Genomic DNA, 20,050 nt, shown 5'->3' on the forward strand with positions numbered 1-20,050 from the left:
CACTTATGGTTATGGTTAAAGGAACAGTAGGCTATGTAAGAAATTTATATCAATTAATCATAAAATGGCCCTGATATGTCACTAGACATAATGAATCATTTTCATTTCAAATACTTATATCACTGACAACAGTGGCCCGGCCAGGATATTGTCATTTAAAAAGTGGAGTTGCAGCCCTCAACTGATGTTTATGTTGTCATGTTGTGTATTGGCCACCAGTTTGTGTGATTGCAGTACCAGTTTTAGCCACAAGTTTTGTGATTGCAGTACCAGTTTTGGCCACAATCCTACATACTGTTCCTTTAAGATTTTTGTGAAATATTTGATTTTAAACTTTTGATTGCTAGAAGCACAGAATCAATGCCTCAGATGGATCTCTTTGCCGTTTCCTACTTGAATTAATTGACAAGCATCCATATCACCATCCACCCAGATATTTTTAATAAAACACCACAGTTATTTCCCCTTTTTTATATGATGTCATCCTTTCAATGAAGTGAATACACATGCATTCATACAATAAGACTGTGCTTCCTCTTTAACTATAACAATATAAAAAAGAGTTTTGTTGCATTGGCTTTTCCTATGAATATTAATTATAAACATGTCTTAAAAATGAATGCTTCGAAATGTCAAGTAAAGAAAATGTAAACAAAAAAGTTATTAATAAAGTCTTTATATATACACGCAATGATGAAATGATGGTTGACAAAATTAAATTACAGTATCTGAGTATAGTATATTCGTTCTATGGCACATAGAATCATCATTACATTACAAAGAAACAGAATGGTTTGTCAGTTTGTTACACTCAGTTAAAAAGTGGCCAAAATATAAAATCAATAGTTCACATACAAGAGAGGAACTGTCGCAGTGTAACAGACTATTAATTTTCTCATGTCATGTCCTTTTTTGTCCAGAAGGAAAATGTGCAATGAACAGCAGTGTTTAATATGTGTGACCCTATCTGTGAAATCCATGCTAAAGTCCCAATTTAATTATGAGATTAGGAGCATTAAAGTTTGATTTCACTTCAATTTCATGGCCATACTCGGTCAATATTAAAGATATCAAGGTTATGTTGTTCTTTACATTATGTAGGGTGATTTAATGCAGAAAACAGTAAATCACAAAAAAAATTCAGCTGGGTTTTTACAGGCAGGGTCACATTTTAGCTCATTTTCACCAGTGTTTTCTTTTACATTTATATTAGCACTATAAAACTCTCAAACTGTTAAAGTTTTTCTTAGCAGTAACTGATTTACATTTACCTATATGTCTAAATACTGTATGTACACTGTGCAACATCTGATATGGGGGCACATCAGGAAGGTACTGTGAGAACAGCATCACGTCCATAGCAGTTTCCTGTAAAACAAGTTAGGAAGAAAACAGAACAAATGAATTAGGATGCACAACTGATTAAGGACTCCTTATATAGTTGCTTGCATAAAAGAGGCACTACGCTGCAAAGAGTTCCTGTTTTCAGATCCAACCTGCAGTAAACTCATGTATACCAACAAAGAACATCATCCCTACCTCATACACTCTCTGTTTATTTTTATATAAACATTAATTTCTTATTTCTGACAACACCTAGTCATTGTCTAGCCTGGTCCCCCACAGTGTTTGATACAAAAAGAATCCTGTGAAAAAACACTCTGTATGACGTAAGTGTACATTCCTGGCATGTGGACTCTGACCCTCTAGTGTTCCCAGGAGAGAGAGAAGGAGAGAGAGAGAGAGAGAGAGAGAGAGAGAGAGAGAGAAAACTGAGCATGCAAAAGGATAAAAAAGAGGCCCTCCTCATCTCCAGCCTGGTCTGAGCCATACTTCCATGCATGCCTGCTTGAAATGGCTTCCAGATGTTGCTGCTGGTACTGTGGACCCATAGGTCAGAAGTCACCAGTCACAGCTATTCTGTTGTATTGTCACGAAAATAAAGTTGATGGAATGACAGTCTGTGTTTGGAATGGATCTACATTAAAAAGTGCACTTCTTGACAGCAATTTTCCAAGGGTAAAACTATTTAATGATCTCGTCATTTATTTACAGAGCACATTATAAAATAAGAGGTGACTTTATATCTTTTCACAGTTACAGGAAATGATACTTCACACATTACTCTAGTAGGTGTGACACAGATGTACACACATCTACATGCCTCGTCTTGTATCTCGACTGATAGCGGGTAACACAGCGTCTTGTTCCACATGAAAAAAATACTTTTACCATATCCAGTTTAGCAGACCCTCATGAAGTCTAAAACATGTCCAAATGAGTCAACCCCCTTAAGAATCAAACTAAAGGGATAATACTAAAGGTAAAGGTAGTTTTATTTTTGAGTAAACTATATTTCTTTAAGTTTAATATTGTGAACCTTGCGGCTCCTCTGTGTGTTTTGCTTAAATAAATGTTTAACTCTTTTGTTACGTATAGTCATTGATCAATGTATAAAAGTGATGTTTTCATGTGCATACTACAGATAATTTTTTTAAACTTAGTTTGAGGTGTAGTCATATATGACTGTTTGGATGAATGTGTAAATGTAAAAAAGTGTGAATTTAAGAAGAAAAAAAAACAAGAAATGCCCAACGTACAACATCTGCCACAGTTCTTTCCTGAAATGTAAATATTTGAAACTTTAGACAATGACTGTTCTGTTACCAACCACTAGACAGCTGTCCACACAATTACAGTACTGCGAATGTGGTTGCACTTTGTTCTGTAAATTATGCAGATATACCAGGTTTGGACTACAACCTGCATAAAGGAATAATAAGTCATTTGTATTTACCAAAAATTTGGCCAGGCAGTGCCCACGGTAATGCCACCCTATGCAACAAATGGTGTAAAAACATAAAGATGCTCTTTGAAAAAAAAAAAGTATCATGTTTTTCAGACTCAAATATGATACAACTTCAAAGTCAATTTAACAGAGTATTTGCATAGGGGGTGTTTTAAACATTTAGCAACTGTAACAACGCCAATGGTTTTTAACGTAATAGCTCCCCCTGCTGGTGAAGCTCAAATATCACTTTTTAACAATACAGAAAACTCTGAACTGTGTTGTTTTTAAAGAATTTTATAATGTAGCATATGAACAAAAAGACTGTGGACATCAAGACATTGAATAACATTTCTTGTGTCACTTAAAAGCGCACAGATGTCATTTCTTAACTGGTTTAACGTGTACAGCTGTATATGCTAAATTTAGCAGTTTGTAATAAGCTTAAATTTAGTAAAATATCAAATCAAAATTGTGTTTAGCACCTGTGGTTTCCTCATAACTCCAAATAGAGCATGGAAATCATATGCAAAATAATAAGATAATTAATCACTATGAGACACACCGAAACCCACACATAGACAGTGACTCACAGACTCAGCACATCAGTCATTAAAGTGGATGCACTTTACCTCCGGCCTCTGGCCTAATCACAGCCGTGATGATATAGAGCTATATCACAATCCTACTCGAGCGATATTGCTTAAGTATATATCTGTGTGTGTGTGTGTGTGTGTGTGTGTGTGTGTGTGTGTGTGTGTGTGTGTGTGTGTGCCTGGTAATTATCACGTTGTGGGGACCAATTGTCCCCATAAAGATAGGAATACCAGTGTTTTTGTGACCTTGTGGGGACATTTTGATGTCCCCATGAGAAAACATGCTTATAAATCAAACAGAATGATGTTTATTGAGAATGTGAAGTATCAGAAAGTTTTGTGTGATGGTTGGGTTTAGGGAACGGGGTAGGTAAGGGGAATAGAATATACAGTTTGTGTGGTATAAAATGCATTACGTCTATGGAATGTCCCCACAAAACATGGAAACCAGAATGTGTGTGTGTGTGTGTGTGTGTGTGTGTGTGTGTGTGTGTGTGTGTGTGTATTTGTTTGTTGTTTGAGAACTACTTCTTCCACCACCACGGATTTCAGGGCGGCCAGAATGACAGGTAACACTTTCGGCTGCTTTGAATCTCATATTAACTCAATGGACGGATTCGCCGTTTTTAAATATTACAATTTCTTGGTCACAAAGTGTAGTTTTAAGATTAGTTCAGTCGAGAATGTATATGTATTAGTTTTAAATGTACAGTCGATTAGTAAAGATAGCGCCTGTTTGAACGTTTGCTTAGTGAGATTCGGTACGTATGAGAACCAAAGCATGAGCGGACGTCGGTGTTCACTCGCCCCGCTGACCACCGCCCTCTCTGGGCTACATCTTTGACAGTGATTCCCTGGCTCTCATGTTGGCCTGATGATCAAAAATAAGATCAAATCAGCAGTATTTGGTGTCATGATGAAACTATTACTTGTTTTCTTATTCATATTTAGTGTCTTTTGTGTTGTTATTGTTTTGGCGCGAGGTAAAAGTTAATAAAACTATACTTCTATAATGTTACTGTTGGTTTACCATTTCATCTTAACGCGATACGAGCACTCGGTTATTATTAGACTTTGTTCTTGTCAGTACTATATAAAACTGTTTTTAAGTGTCAGAAGGATGTTTTTGCATGCTGCTTATAAATATATCAGTGGCGATATCTCATAACATGTTTTAATAGTCACGTCGCGATTAAATAAATGATCAATGTCCACATTTAAAAGCTGCGGTGCTTACCTGCAGTTCCACTGTGTTTTCGCGTTCTGATAAGAGATATACCTCCAGAAAAAAATGAGTGTTTAAGTTACATTCCTCTTTCCAAGTGTTAATCGTCCACACGATGTGACAAGACATTAATCCCATTAAGTTTAATGTAACATCCAAGAGCGCTAATCTTTGACGGAATAATAACTTCCGATTGGGGATTCACAGACTGATTTATGAGCTAGTGAACTAATGAGACACACGGACAGTGTTTAAAAACAGCACGTCTGTGTTTTTCCATTCAAAGATGAGCCTGTTTAGGACCTCCATTCACTAGGTGGCGGAATGATACGAAAGGTGAAGCGGTTACTGTGCCGTTATCAGTACAATATCGTATAGCTCTTAGGCAATCAGATTCGAGATCCAGAAAGAACTGTTGTATAAATAGATATATTCAAGCAAAATCGCTCATGTAGGAGTGCGATAGTGTGATATAACTCTAAATCACCAGCACGCGGCCTGCGACCCTGTACTTTTGGCCTAATCACAGCCGACGGCACACGTTTAATAAAGAAAACTAGAAAACAACAATGGAGTGTCATTAAAAACATTGGTGAGGAACTACTTTCTTCTGCCACAGATTTGACAGGTAACCCTTTCAGACGTTTTTTTTTTTTGAATGTCAAAATAACTCAAAGGCCAAATATCCATTTCTCTGTTTCTTGGTCACAAAGTGTAGTTTTAAGATTGGTTCAGGCGAGAATATATATGTATAATATTCAAATCTGCAGTCAAATAGTAAAGATAGAGCCTATTTAAACATTTGCTTAGAAAAATTTGTACGTGAGATCCAGACACGGCCAACGGGCGTCAGTGTTCGCTCATCCCTCTGACCACAGCCTGATGGCTCTGATTTATCCGTGTTTGATGGTCAAAAATTTGATTTGTTTTGGGTTAATCAAACCAGCAGAATATGATCTCATGAATCTATTACTAGTTTAATTTATTCAGTTAGTGTCTTTTTTGCTGTTATTGATTTGGCAGATGTAAACGTTAATAAAACTATATTTATATGTTATTGATTTTCCATTTAATCATGGTACAAGCACTCGCTGTTTTCTAGACTTTGTTCTTGTCAATACTACATAAAACAGAACAGAAGTGTTTTATATTGTAACCAGCATTTTTTTATAACTGTGAGAGAGGCTCTGCGTGCTGCTTATAATTATCAGTGGAGATATTCCACAACGTGTTTTAATAGTCATGTCACCAGAAAATAAGTCATCAAGTGCCCTAATGTATACAGTGTCCTTACTGTACCTTACCAGTTCTAAACAGCGTTTTTGCATCCTTTTAAGGGCACTTTGAGAAGGGGACACGTGTAAACAGACGCTCCAGATACAGAGAAAATTATTGTTTTCATTGCTTTATTCGCCAAGTGAATTTTAATCGTCCATACGATGTGACATTATTGCGCTACTCCCTCGAAAGTTTACATCCAAGAGCTCTGATCTTCGAAGGTATTAGCTTAGGCATAGGAATCACTTCCGATTGGGATTCACAGACTGATTCACGACCTTGAGACACACGGAAAGTGTTTAAAACAGCGTTTGTACCCATGGATGCATGGCCATCCGCTCTGATGGCAGCTTTTCCATTCATAGATATGTGACCGTATGGCTCAAGTGTTTAAAGAAGCCTTCCTCACTAATTCTAAAATGACCAGTATGTGGCGGAATGATACGAACGTCAATGCAGTTACTGTGATGACATGGGTAGAATATCACGTGGCTGGGAAGGGCCCTTAGCCAATCAGATTCGAGAACCAGAAAGAACTGTTGCATATATTCTTATTACCTTTTGACATCCAGTTTTCTAGGTCTTCCATTTCTAGCTCCATCACCGATGGAATATCATCTTCAAACATGGGCCTGGGAACAGGAAAAATAAATATCAATGCAATTTACTTACTTTTATGTTCCCACTCTAAAAAATGCTGGGTTATTTAACACAGCATCGGGTCCAAAAAGGATGAACCCAACCTGTTGTGATTTAACCTGTGCTGGGTTGGTTCAACCCAAAATTTTGGGTTATTTTAACCCAAACATTTTCTGAGTTAAGTTGACCCAGCGGCTATGTTTGGCCCTTTTTGATCCAACAATGGGTTGAAAATAACAGCATTTATCTGCTCTCTACACTCTAAAAAATAAAAGAGCTTGAAAGGTTCTTCAAAGTGATGCCATAGAAGAACCATCTTTGGTTCCTCAAAGTAACAAATTAGTCAAAGGTTCTTTAAAGGGACACTCCACTTTTTTTGTTGAAAATATGCTCATTTTCCAGCTCCCATAGAGTAGTCCCCTTGGTAACTTTCAATAGCAGCGGACTGTTTTCGGGCACTGCGTGATGGCGTTGCGCCTCCTGCAGCCGTGGTACGGCAGCAAAGTCCTTGATTATTATGCCAGATTGAGAGCTATATCGGCCTAGAAAATCGCAACTTTAAATTTTCCGTCAGTCTTAGTACACGATGAAACTACAGAAGAGTCAAGTTTTAAATAGGAAAAATATCAAAACTCTTTGGTTATTTTTGAGTGCGATTATGCTAAGCTATGCTAAAAGTAGTACCGCCAGACCCGGAGATCAGCTGAATGTATTCCAAAACGGGAAAAATCAAATGTTCAACTCTAGGGGAGCTGGAATATGAGCATATTTTTTAAAAAAGTGGAGTGTCCTTTTAAAGAACCATTTTTTATTACCCTTTTATAATCTGAAGAATGGTTCTTCATTCTATGGCACCATCGTTGGTTCCTCATTCTATGGCACCGTGAAGCACCTTAATTTTCAAAAGTATATTATATAGTATATAAATTTACATTTATGTAAAAAATTATAAAATAATAATTATAATAAATAATATGATTACTTATATAGTTAAAATATTTGGGAGTTTAACCTGATTTTTAGCTGGAATGAGCTCCAGCAATCCACATGACCCCAGTAGTGAAAAAGCATTATAGGTAATGTGGAAGTTAAAAATGCATATTTCTACCACTATTTGTACAGTAAAGACATGCATTTCTTGTAAACGTGGTGCTCTTGTAGAGTTGGTTTCCTCTTCAGATGCAAGGAAGTGAGTTAATAGTGGTTATGTATATTTACAAGGGCTGACTTTGCAGGCTATCTTTATCAGGTGCACGTTATTCATGTAAGCTGCGGTAGATTTTATCTTTCAAGAGGAACTAACTGTGAACTAACATCTATTTATTGCATTTCAGATGAACAGTCTGACACCCTCAAAGCACAGCAGTCATTAAATAAGAGTTATTAGAACCACTACGGATCCTTTGGATTACTTTGTTGAAATGCAAAAGCAGTCAACAGATATTAGTAGTTTACATGGTTCATATCTGCATTTCATTATATGACTAATTAATATGACTAAATTAGTATTATCTTATTTTAAATCTATATTATAAGTGTAAGTTTCAGAATATATACTTAATAAAATTTTAAATAAATTAAAAGAAATATTTTAATTTAAAGAATTAAGTCATGAATTAATAATCACCTAAAAAAAGAGCCTATAAAGGGCTATAAGTTTCAGATTAAGCAGTTAAAGCAGTTTTGTTGTCACTAAGTCAGTGTCTAGCTTTTCTGTCTAGCTCTTAAACACACATGCACACGTATTGGTATATGTGGTTTACAGGGTCAATTTCATAGACGCAATGCATTTTATACTGTACAAACTGTATATTATATTTGACTATACCCCAGTCCCTAACCACAACCATCACAAAAACCTGCTGGCAGTCTTTAATCTATTAAAAATTACCATTTATTACTTAATGTGTACCAGTAAAACATTTTTATAGCATATTAAACATGTTTATTCATTATACACAGTTTCACTTTAAGTTAAACACTCTGAATGTTTTTAACACACACATTTATGGCAAATTGCATTATAATTATACCAGTAAAAGTTTACATACATTGGCACTTTTTCATGGTCTTCATTATCCAAATAAGGATCTTCTTCTGTGGCTTCAAAAAAAGATGAGAAAGATGTTAGACTCATTAGGTCATTTGCTCATAACTTCCAAGGAATTTGGGAATCCATGCCATTGCACAATTAAAGGAGAAATTAAATAAAAAACAAATTGTTTAAAGATAAAAAGTGTTTACAATTGTTCTCCAATGGGTTTACAGGTTATTTTGCTAATTTGTTTTACTGCTGTCAAATAAATACCTGGCAAAGACACACAACTTAAGTTTTATTTATCTCTGAGAATTCCCAGGATGTATAAATATTTGTGTCATTCAAAGAAATATGTAAGCACCTTCTCACTGCTTGATTTGAGCTTCAATAAAGCTGATGAAAGTTTCTATTATTTTGAATGACATACCAACAGCTTTTGTTCTCCGTCTGCGGTAGACAATGACTCCACACACAATCATAGAGATGAGGATGAGTATGAGGGCCAATGGTATGATGATGATGACTAAGTTTAGATCTTCTGCATCTGTTTCTTCAGTTGTCTCAGCAGTTGGATCTTTTTCTGCATCATTTACTGAGTTAAGCCTGGTTGCGGGGTCTAAATCCTTGTTTTCTGCAGAGATAACCAGATAAGACTTACTAAACTGGAAAGTCACCTTCACAGTGATACTGGCGATGACACAGTTTTACTTCTTCTGTGGAACCCAAATGGAGATGTTGAAGTAAAAGCATTAGCATGTGACAGACTCTGTCCCCATTGAAGTGTTAATATTCCAAATTACTCCTTGTGTTAGATAGAAAACAGACAACAGACTTGGAAAGACATGGGCTAAATGAATGGTAATGGAAAGTACAACTCATACCTTGATTTGTATCATCTCCAGAGCCTGCTGCATCCTCGTGATTCTCTTTAAAATGTAATTGAGTCATTAATATATACAGTTAAACAAGCATCTGCACAGGCAAGTCAGTTGTGATGACTGTACTAAAAATAGTGTACTAGAAATGACTGAATGGCTGAGGTTTGTAGATTGATTTCTGTTCATATTTAATTGGGTCTTACCTATGTCTTCTTTGTCTCCTGCAATGGGAGTTGTTACTTCCAAAACTGGTAAAAATGTCAACAGATGAGATTTAGATGGTGAGTGCATTTTAAGACAGTTGTAGACAATGATGGCAGAATGATTTATGTACAAAATGTTCTCATGATCTTAAATAATATGTTTGAAATGAATGACATGGAACAAATAATGAAAAAAGCAGAACCAATAATAAAAAAACTACTTCAATATTGTTTAAAAAGCTTAAGACCTCCAAAAGCTTGATTAAATGCGGAGCATGGCAAACTAGAAAGTAACATTGTTATATACACTTACGCCTTGTTTTTAAACCATTCTGGGTAAATATTGGACAGAAAACAGCTGGGTTAACACTACCCAATGCTGGGTTGTTTTAAACCTATGCTAAGTCTTTTTTAAGATGTCAAATAAATCTTTGGTGTCCCCAGAGAATTTAAAGTGCTAACTCAAAATACCCCATGGATAATTTATAATAGCATTGTAAAATTGCCACTTTTTATGTGTGAGCAAAAGTGCCATTTTGGGTGTGTCCTTTAACATGCAAATGAGCTGATCTCTGCACTAAATGGCAGTGAAGTGGTTGGATAGTGCAGATTAAGGGGCGGTATTATCCCCTTCTGACATCACAAGGGAGCTGAATTTCAATGACCAATTTTTTCACATGCTTGTGGAAAATGGTTTACCAAAACTAAGTTACTGGGTTGATATTTTTTTTACATTTTCTATGTTGATAGAAGCACTAGGAACCCAATTATAGCATTTAAACATGAAAAAAGTCAGATTTTCATGATATGTCCCTTTTAACCAAATTTCTGGGTTTTACAACCTATGGCTGGATAATAACAATTGGACAATTTTTAACCGATGTTTTCTATCAAATATTTTTGATATAGAGTGATATAGATAGAAAGAATGATAGATGGATAAATATATAGATAGATAAATAGGCCCACATCTCAAGAGACGGATCAACTGCCTGCAACATGCCTACATCATGTAAGTTCACATTAAATATTATAAAATAGAAATAAAAAAAGTATTTTAAAGAGGATACTCACATTCTGGGTTTTCTTCCTCTTCACATTTAACTGTAATGGCACAAAATATGTAACAAAATAATTATAGTAAAAACAAGTAAGTTTAAATTTTACAGCTGATTTTAAAAAACCCTAAATTAATTTTTTTTGAGAATTTGTTCAGGCCCGTTCGATTCACAAGATGTTATCTATAAGCAGCAAACCTTGCACTGCACCACAGAAATTATAAACATTGCTGAACATTAAACAGACATCCATCGGCTTTTCCTTCTTCGTGAATTTTCATAATGAATGAAGTTGAGGAAAGAGGAATAAGAAAAAGAGGAAACTTGGTGATAAACCAAAAGGAAGATACATTTGTATGTTGTCCTGAATCAATGTTTCCTTTGTTCATTCAACAAAGAGAATCTATTTCATGTTTTGCATGAAACCAAGACAAACAAACATAGTAAAAGAGCACATTATCACTGATCTTTGTGGTAGAAACATAAAAGAAATCATTTGAATGCGCTCTAATATGTTCATACTTGGACGCTGGATGATTTTCAGAAGCTACACATCAATTCCACATGAAGTGTTGTGTTGCCTAGGGTTCAATTATAGTGTCAAATGTTTACAAAAACAGCAGAGAGGACAGTGGAGAAAGAATTGAAACAATTGGAGAGAGAGAGAGAGAGAAACACACACAGAAGAAAGATACAGAGGCTTCCACATGCAAAAAAGAAACTACTACCGTGAGCCCCTACCAAGTCCAGTCCAGCTAGCTGTCAATGCCAAAATCAGGAGTAGTACAAGAGTCATTTCCCAGAGTTCTCCGTGGAAGCACCGGTCACACTAAGAGTAGACACAAACATATGTCATTGAATAGTGGTGGCTGGTGGCTAACACGCCTTCATGACATCCTGCTTCCTCTTTCAGACCTGATTCACCTACCTACGATAAAAACACCACCCTCTCCCATTCTCTCTCTCGGATGTGATGCAATCAGCAGTGAGCTTGTTACCACAAGCCAACCTGTTCTCTAGTCGGTTCGGAAAACACATTCCTGCATATATGGTATGTGACCAAACCAAAAACCAGAGGAAAGAAGGCAGAAAAAAGTGGAATGTAAAAAAAGAGCTGAGTAAACAGATGAGGCTTTAAACTCAAATACTTCAAGCATGTTGAAGAAGGAAGAGATTATAAACACTTATAAACACAGTGCTACATGTGTCACTGCGGGACAACTGTGTACTACATTCACACCCATAAACAGAAATACAGATAAATAACATTTGACTATGTATGTACACCATGAAAGTATTTTTGATTATCATTTTTGGATGGAGATATATGATAGGCTATCAGACCTATGGTTATTAAAAATTATCATTATGAGATAAAAGCTTTTAAGTCATATACTTAGCCTATGTAGTTAGATTGCTATATAACAAATGCAAATATATGTCGTGACTCGTGGGAGAATTCAGAAAGTTAAGTTAGTGAATCTTATAAGATTCTAAAGAACTTTCTTTAGAAATCTTATAAGATTCTAAAGAAATGTAAAAAAATGGATCATAAAAAAGAAGAAGAAAATTAACTGATTTCAATATTTTGGTCATTCTTCTTATAAATTTCTCCCTGTCATGTTGCCTCTCACTAAATAAACTTTTAGTTAATACAGACCAAATAATATGACATATTTTCTATTTAAAGGAATTATCTGAACTAACTCAAAATGATTACTAAATGTCGGATCCATTTTAATACTGTTATGACGAAGGTTTACGTATGCTGACGTTGTTTAGTAACACTGATACTGTTTAATAATTTCCTTTTGGATATTTAGTTGTTCATCTAAATGTTTTGTAATCTTGTATCTACAACTTTGCTTTTTATTATCATTATTCATTCGTGAATGCCCTCCGCAATAACAAAAATCTTGTTGCGTACATTTTTTCATAAGAGGGCGCTATAATATCACGATAGCTCTGCACGATAACTTTTTAGACGTACTCCGAAAATGTCTCATAATAAGTCCACATCTTGAACAAAATTAAAGCTCAGTCATTGATTAGATAATTAGATAAAACTTCAGAAAACGGTTAAATAATAACTTTAAGTGAGGCAGATTCAAGATAGCACAAACAATGTGCAAAGCAAAAAATTAACAGGGAATGTTTTTTTTAAGATCTGGCGAATGAACCGATGCGCATGCGCAGTTTCATTTGGTTGCATCAGGCACGCATGCGTAGTGTGACATTTTCGCTGCTCGCGCCAAACTCAAAGCCTGACTGAAAGGCTTCTCCAAGATGGTAAGAATATGATAAATGGAATTTTACAGTTTGTTTTATGCTGTAACTTTTACATTTTGTGTTGAGAACGGCGCGTACATGTTTAGCGGCATTGCTTTAGTCAGAATGCTTTTTAATACGGTCAATATTTTAGATTGTGGTGTGGTTGAATTTTGCCTGTCAACGGAACCCGTGTGCACTTTTATTAATTCGTTGAATTTATTAAATTAAAGTATGACAACTGAAGCAGAATGTTGTTCACGTGCTAGACAGTAGACACCGTGACGCTAAGTTAGTAAACTTTGTGGTTAGCTATATGATGTTTTTTGTAAATAAGTGAACACACACAAACACACAAAATGTATAATTTACCTACCTGCACTATTAGGTGTAGTTAGTGATTCATCTTATTTTGCACACAAGCGTCATAGATATTGAAGGCCATAGCCTGCTTTGTTATTGTGGGGGAAGAGAGTGTGTAAACACACATTTGTCATGTTTCTGGATGGCAACAAGATATTGGTAGCAAAACCACCACAATGCATTAGCCCCGCCCCCTCATAGATGACATGGGTGAAGTACACAATGCCGTAAAGGCATACAATGTATACCTAATATAATGATATTTATATAACATTAATTTTATTCTCAAGAGAAGCTCAGTAACATACAAAGGACCTAAATAAACAGCAAGTATTTAAATAATGTACCCTAGCATAAATATTTTGTTTAAAATATAAAAAAGTGTAGTCATATGATGTCAGGCCAGTGAAAAAGTTTGACAGGCCAAGTTCAGATCGAATGTACAAGCCCAACTAGACCAGAAAAGAAATGTTGTGCCCTAAACGTGTTTTAATATTTCATAATGCATTATATGTGTAGCAAGTCCCACAACATGACTGCAGTAATGCATGAAATGTAAATGATAGTGCATCTTAATTATACGAAGGTGTTATTCTTTATAATCCACAGTCTAAAAAGAAAGGACTTAGCTTGGAAGAAAAAAGAAGTCGTATGATGGAAATATTCTTTGAAACGGTAAGTATGCTTTTTCACATACCAGCATTTGCATTAACTGCTTTATGATCATATATCTGATACACAACTTATTCGATATAATGAATAAATTGTAAAGAAACTGAATAGGAATTTGATTAACCCTGTGTATTATAGAAAAAACACATAATAATCATGGTTTTGTCTTGCATGATATACCGAATTCACCAGAATAGCGCAAATGTGCATAACGCACTGCACACATTGGAATGGTTTGCTATATAACTAGATGATTTTAATACTTCAGAAAGTAAGTATAATCAAAGTTTTAGGTTGATGGTGAAACTGAGAGAATGATACTTTTCCCGTTATTTTCAGTTTAGGGTGTATTTTATTATTATTATTCAAATTGATTTTACAATCTTAAAGCATAATTGTATCGCATATCTTATATCACATCATTTAGCAAGATTTTCTTTAATACCGTACAGCCGTATCACAGTTGTTATTTATTTATTTTTGCTACCAGAAAGATGTGTTTCAGCTGAAGGACATTGAAAAAATTGCCCCCAAATCTAAAGGAATCAGTAAGTACAAATTTACCTGTAAGGATTTGGTTCTTCACAAGAGAAAACATAAACCCAGTCTATGTTTCTGATGTAATTAAGGTCATACTGTGTATGGACCGTAGAAAAATATATAATAGTGGATTTAACATCAAAATGTAAAGTCTAAGGTTAAAATGCATGTTTTTAAATGTATCCATCTCACTTCAAATACTTTGGTTAGTTAATAAGAATAATTGTAACACTCTAGTGTAGTTTTCAATTCTCACTATTAATTGGTTGGTTGTTAGCATCAAATGTACAATTTGTAAGTAGGGATGCACCGAAATGAAAATTTTTGGCCGAAACCGAAAACCGAACAAAGGAAACCAAGGCCGAAAAACAGAAACCGAAACACCGAAATAAATTATTATGCCAATTATTAGTACAATTGCATTTATGGCTATCACTGTGTACTAACTTTACTAGGGCTGTGTGACGAATAAAAAAAAACTCACAGTTCGGATCACATGACAGTTTTTGAGGCACAGATCAGATTATTTTTCGGATCAGCAAAAAGGTGGGAAAAATCTAATAAACAATAAAGAAATTGCAAACATTTATAAAAAAGAACAAAGTTGTACATTAATAAGGTCTGAAATTAGCATTTTAACACAACTGAATGCTATTTTCACATACTATCTGTTCTGTTGTAAGACATATAGTGGCGTTTTCCCAGACAGGGATTAGACTAGTCCTAGACTAAAATAAATATAAGAGCTGTCCAAACTGAAAACATCTTGCACTGACATATCTTTAAATACATCAGTGCCTTTAGTTTGTCCTCAAAATGCACACAAGTAATGTTTTTAGTAAGGCATGTTTGTTTAAACTAATTATATTTCCTAATTAAACTAAGGTCTAGTTCTGGCTTAAGCTAATCTCTGTCCAGGAAACCACCCCAAAGACTATTAAAATAGTGACTAAACATGACCCAATAACCTTGTGTTTAATCCAACCAGCTGTTACTTTAACTACTAAGGTACTAAAATCTTGATTTATAAACGCGACATCGCAGAGAATAAATATTTGTTGTGCTTATTTATTTGAGTCTCTTTTAAAACAATAATATACCTAATTACTGCAAGTAATATAACAAAGGCAACATCCGTGGTATTATTTTATTTAGAAAGATTGTAACAGTTACACAGTCATCAAAGAGCTTGCATATCAGCTTTAAAAAAATCGGTATCGGAATCAGTATTGGCCGATCACGAAGATTACAAATCGGCAGAGATGTATAAAGTACTAGGGACCCAGACTTGAGTAAAAGTACAAGTGCTCTATCAAAAAAGTGACTTGAGTAGAAGTTGAAGTGCTCTTTAAGCACAGCACTTGAGTGGAAGGACTAAAGTATTAAACATGTTTTGTACTTAAGTATTGCAAGTAATTTTTTAAAAAATATACTACTCAAGTACTGAAAGTAAAAGTACAAGTATTGTGTAATGTAGTTATTAAAGAAAACAGTCAAAAGTTTGAATATAATATTGTTTATATTATTTCAAATGTTTAAGCTAAAGGACACTCACAATTCCTTTGGCTGTAGCAGGATTACAAGGATATGAATGTTTAGATAATTCAGATTAATTTAACTGATATGGAGATAGAGAATTCAGAATTAATGAAATATTAGTCGATATAATGGTAATAGGTAAAGGTAAAAGGCGTTTCAATGTATTTAGGTTTCCTTCTTTCGTGCACACTCGCCCTTTCTCGCGCATTCTCTCTCTCTCGGTCTCTCTCGCGCATTTTGGTTCTCTCTTCGCTTCACATTTGTCCACAACCGCGGCTCATATTTGTGAGTGAGAGGGAGGGAGGGGTCCGCCCTTCACTTTCTCTGATTGGTTTAGCGATCTGTGTGTTTCTAATGTGTATCACCGCTCCGGCAGTGATAATGTGAGTTTGGAATGATTCGTAACATTTGAGTGTAACGAGTAACTATGCAGCACATAAAAAATGTATCGGAGTAAAAGTATTAAACTCATCGAAAACATGTACTGAAGTAAAAGTGGAAGTAGGAGAAAAAATAATACTTCAGTAGAGTACAGATACTGTCTTTTAGTACTTAAGTACAGTAGTGAAGTAGTTCTACTTCGTTACTATACATCTCTGCAAATCGGTGATCGGTATCGGCTGCAAAAATCCTGATCGGAGCATCCCTAATGAAATATACTGTTACCGTGAAATAAAATGACTCATGGAATAGATTTTTGGTCATTCCGTGCACCCCTCTCTGACACCATTTCAGGCTTTTTTCAAAAACACTTATCTAAATCTCAAAGATCGGATCAGATCGGATCGAATCGAATCGAAAAATGATAATCGTTTCAAGATCTTGAGAATCGGAATCGAATCGATTCTTGAAATTTGAATCGAAACCCAGCCCTATGGGGTATGTGTCTTTTGCATATTGTTAACATGTACTAATACACACTTACACACCAAAGAAAATGTAAAATCGTGAATCGTGAATTGGTGCCATTTGAAAAGAATAATTTATGTACCTTTATATTATTTATTTGAGCCGTTCTCATTTATATAAGCCTATCTTTGTATCATTTACTAAATAGGATTAAGAAAGTAATTAGTAATACTTTAAGTAATTAAATACTTTATGGAGAGAGTCATTTGTACAGTAATCTTATTACATGATTGAAGATGTAATTAGTAACTAATAGTTAATTACTTTTTTTAAAGTAACACCCAAACACCTTTTGATTGCAGAGGGGGCAAATCGTCCTTAAAATCTTCAAGGGTGTGACCAGGCTTAGTTGGAGTAGTTGTAAGATTGTTTTGTAAGATTGACCAAAGAAAATGTATACAGTTTATGAATAGGGTTGGGAACCGGTTCTTATTTGGAACTGGTTCTTAAGGAACCGGAATCGCATGGAATTCTTAAGTTTCGGTTCTAAAAGCGGTTTCGATGCGATGCACGGGCAAAGTGCTGGGAGCGGTCACTTTAAATAGCCATGTCTTACCTCATGAATGTGAATTACGTTGAGCCACTGTTTACAGTTACGCAACCAAATTAACGCAGCTTACCACAGAAAACATTTGCGCTACTGAGGTAAGCTTTGCATACTTAGGGGGCGTGCACACCAACGTTTTAACGGCAATGGAAGCGCTGCGGTTTTCGAAACAGCCAGCAGCTGGCGGATTTTTTTTTACACGTTCAGAGTTGAGCGCAGAGAGTTGAAAAATATTCAACTTTGTGTGAAAAGCTGCGCTCGTCAATGTCAGTTCTCACACGGCCATCCAATCACAGTGGAGGAAGGGAGGGACAAATATCACAACAACTCGACTTGAACACCTACTAGGGGTGGAACGGTACACAGAAGTCCCGGTTCGGTTCGTACCTCGGTTCAAGCGCCACGGTTCGATTCACTTTCGGTACAATGGAGGGAAAAGCATAACAAAAATGAAAAAGAAGGCATTTTTTTAGTACTTAAAATAATCTTAAAAACATAGGTGTCCTTATCAGTGTTATTTTGAGATGTCATGAATATGAACTGAAATGCATTTAACATACTATCTCGTATTTCAAAAATGTATACCACTTTAAGTAATCTTGTACTCATCTTTCATACAAATATGGGTTCAAATGTATTACAAGTGTTACCTAAATACATTTTAAAATTACATTTTGGCCTTATTTCATATCAATGTACTAAAGAACAAAAAAAAAAGGGGCTTGTGGGATGAATTAATAGGTGTGTACGACTTCACGAGGCGCTGCAAGAAAAGACAAGTGGATGACGTCAGAGTAACGCGAGAGCGATTTGAAATCAGCCTCCTCCGCAAGATTTCTCGCCGTACTCTGACGCTGAGGGCGCTGCGTAAAGTTGAGCACAGCACACTTTAAAAAAGCAGCTGAACTCGACAGAACTGCGCCTCGTCCATTAATTGTATATTAGCAGGACAATTTATCTGCTACTTCTCAGCGTGAGAAATACAAAGTCGTGTGAACTAACTGAAATGCGTGTGTGTCAAGGTGAATGCGTGAGACTTGAGAGCCCTGATTAGATGTATTTCCACTCACATACCTAACAACTGCTGAACAACGCCGACGCAAAGTCCTCGTCTCTTCCACCACTCTCTCGCCTGTACTATTGTAACTGACTGGAAAACTGGAGTTTTGCCAAACTTGCGATCTTAAAGAGGCTGGCGGAGCGTCTAACTCTTGTGGAACACCACTTGCCATCCTCGCTATCGCTGCTCACTCACTGACTGGACCGGCGTCAACCTTACAAAAAACTGCAGAGTGCCAGAATGTAGACAGGCTCTGATAAAGCGCATACATAGGCGGAGCTCGGCTGCATCGGCGCCAATCAGAGCTTCAGAGCTAAAGCAGGGCAACAGATTAGCTGTCCATAAAGAACCCGCGGATCTAACAGTAGTTCCGCATTACATTAATTATTTTGCACGCAAGTTTTTTTTTTTCATACCGTGTATTCTTCGTTTAAATTCACGCATCGAACCGTGACCCCCGTACCGATTCGGTTCGAAACTAATACATGTACCGTTCCACCCCTAACACCTACCGAAATGGCCAAGCTCATAGTCTCAATTGCTTAATATTTGCTTCACATTTCGCGTCTAAAACCACACAGAAAATGTGACCATGCCGCTTTCTTTCATTCTCTTCAAAGTGTTTGAGCACTTGATCTAAGCATTTGCTTGACGTTGTGATGAGCACCCACCGGCGGAAAAGAAATCAGCACCTATGAACATGCACGTTTGTTAAGAAATATATATCTGATCCTTGTTTACATTTTTATATTTCAAAATATATGTATACAATATATATAAGCTTTTATGAATCAATGCAAAAATTATATCCTGCAAAGGCTGCTGTACAAGTAATATGTGAAAATATCTGCTTCAGCATATATAAATCTCAAATGATGCAGTGTTTTCGAATGTTTGAGAACTACTGCCCCTAACATGTCCACTTCACCAGGTAGGAACCTTGCGAGGACTACTTTAACAGGAATAAATGATATAATGACTGTATTAATAAATATTAATTCATTTTAAATTAGAGCTGGGCATAGATTAATCTAGATTAATCTCATTCAAAATAAAAGTAATTTTTTTGCATAACATATGAGTTTGTGCTGTGTGTAATTATTAGGTATATATATAAATACACACACATTCATGTATGTATTTAAGAAACATTTAAATGTGTATATATATTTATTTATATTTTATATATTCTAAATTATATATACATAAAAAACGATATTTAAATAAAACATTTCTTAAATTTATATACATGTATGTGTGTGTGTGTATAAATATACATAATATTTGCACACATCACAAACTCATATATTATGCAAAATATTACTTTTATTTTGTATGAGATTAATCTAGATCTAAAAACGAGCGCCTTTGCGGAAAATCCTGGTGGCGAGGGAGAGAGAGACGATGCAACAATATTTGTTTCGAAAAAGGCAAGGAAATACTTCTGGT

The 20,050-nt window shown here is 35.5% G+C and overlaps 2 protein-coding genes across 3 annotated transcripts in view; one reads left to right on the forward strand and one right to left on the reverse strand.

The window, feature by feature from the left end:
* tmem154 (transmembrane protein 154) lies at positions 1 to 13,491 on the reverse strand. 2 transcript variants are annotated; one of them, XM_055205469.2, is made up of 10 exons: positions 13,348 to 13,491; positions 11,632 to 11,743; positions 11,445 to 11,532; positions 10,720 to 10,749; positions 9,646 to 9,690; positions 9,446 to 9,490; positions 8,992 to 9,195; positions 8,578 to 8,629; positions 6,446 to 6,519; positions 1 to 1,368 (listed from the first exon to the last, which is right to left on the reverse strand). In XM_055205469.2, the coding sequence occupies exons 3-10, from the start codon at positions 11,497 to 11,499 to the stop codon at positions 1,325 to 1,327; spliced, it is 549 nt and encodes a 182-aa protein (XP_055061444.2). In that variant the 5' UTR covers positions 11,500 to 11,532; positions 11,632 to 11,743; positions 13,348 to 13,491; the 3' UTR covers positions 1 to 1,324. The 2 variants fall into 2 exon arrangements, with proteins under 2 accessions (XP_055061444.2, XP_055061443.2); XM_055205468.2 differs by lacking the exons at positions 11,632 to 11,743; positions 13,348 to 13,491 and having other exon boundaries at positions 5 to 1,368; positions 11,445 to 11,618.
* Positions 12,864 to 20,050, forward strand: part of mnd1 (meiotic nuclear divisions 1 homolog (S. cerevisiae)) — a 22,120-nt gene continuing 14,933 nt past the window's right edge. Inside the window, exons 1-3 of the mRNA XM_055205466.2 lie at positions 12,864 to 12,992; positions 13,944 to 14,009; positions 14,497 to 14,554. Coding sequence (XP_055061441.1) covers positions 12,990 to 12,992; positions 13,944 to 14,009; positions 14,497 to 14,554 — 127 coding nt within the window. The 5' untranslated portion in view covers positions 12,864 to 12,989. The remainder of the gene's footprint in view (positions 12,993 to 13,943; positions 14,010 to 14,496; positions 14,555 to 20,050) is intronic.

This window comes from Misgurnus anguillicaudatus, chromosome 3 (assembly GCF_027580225.2).
Source record: "Misgurnus anguillicaudatus chromosome 3, ASM2758022v2, whole genome shotgun sequence".
Lineage (NCBI taxonomy): Eukaryota > Metazoa > Chordata > Actinopteri > Cypriniformes > Cobitidae > Misgurnus > Misgurnus anguillicaudatus.

Coding starts and splice junctions, on each gene's coding strand:
- tmem154 (XM_055205469.2), bottom strand. CDS start 11,499: ATGACTCTTGTACTACTCCTGATTTTGGCATTGACAGCTAGCTGGACT. Junction 9,691..10,719: donor AGAGGAAGAAAACCCAGAAT/GTGAGTATCCTC, acceptor CATTTTTACCAG/TTTTGGAAGTAACAACTCCC. Junction 8,630..8,991: donor ACGGAGAACAAAAGCTGTTG/GTATGTCATTCA, acceptor CTTTTTTTGAAG/CCACAGAAGAAGATCCTTAT.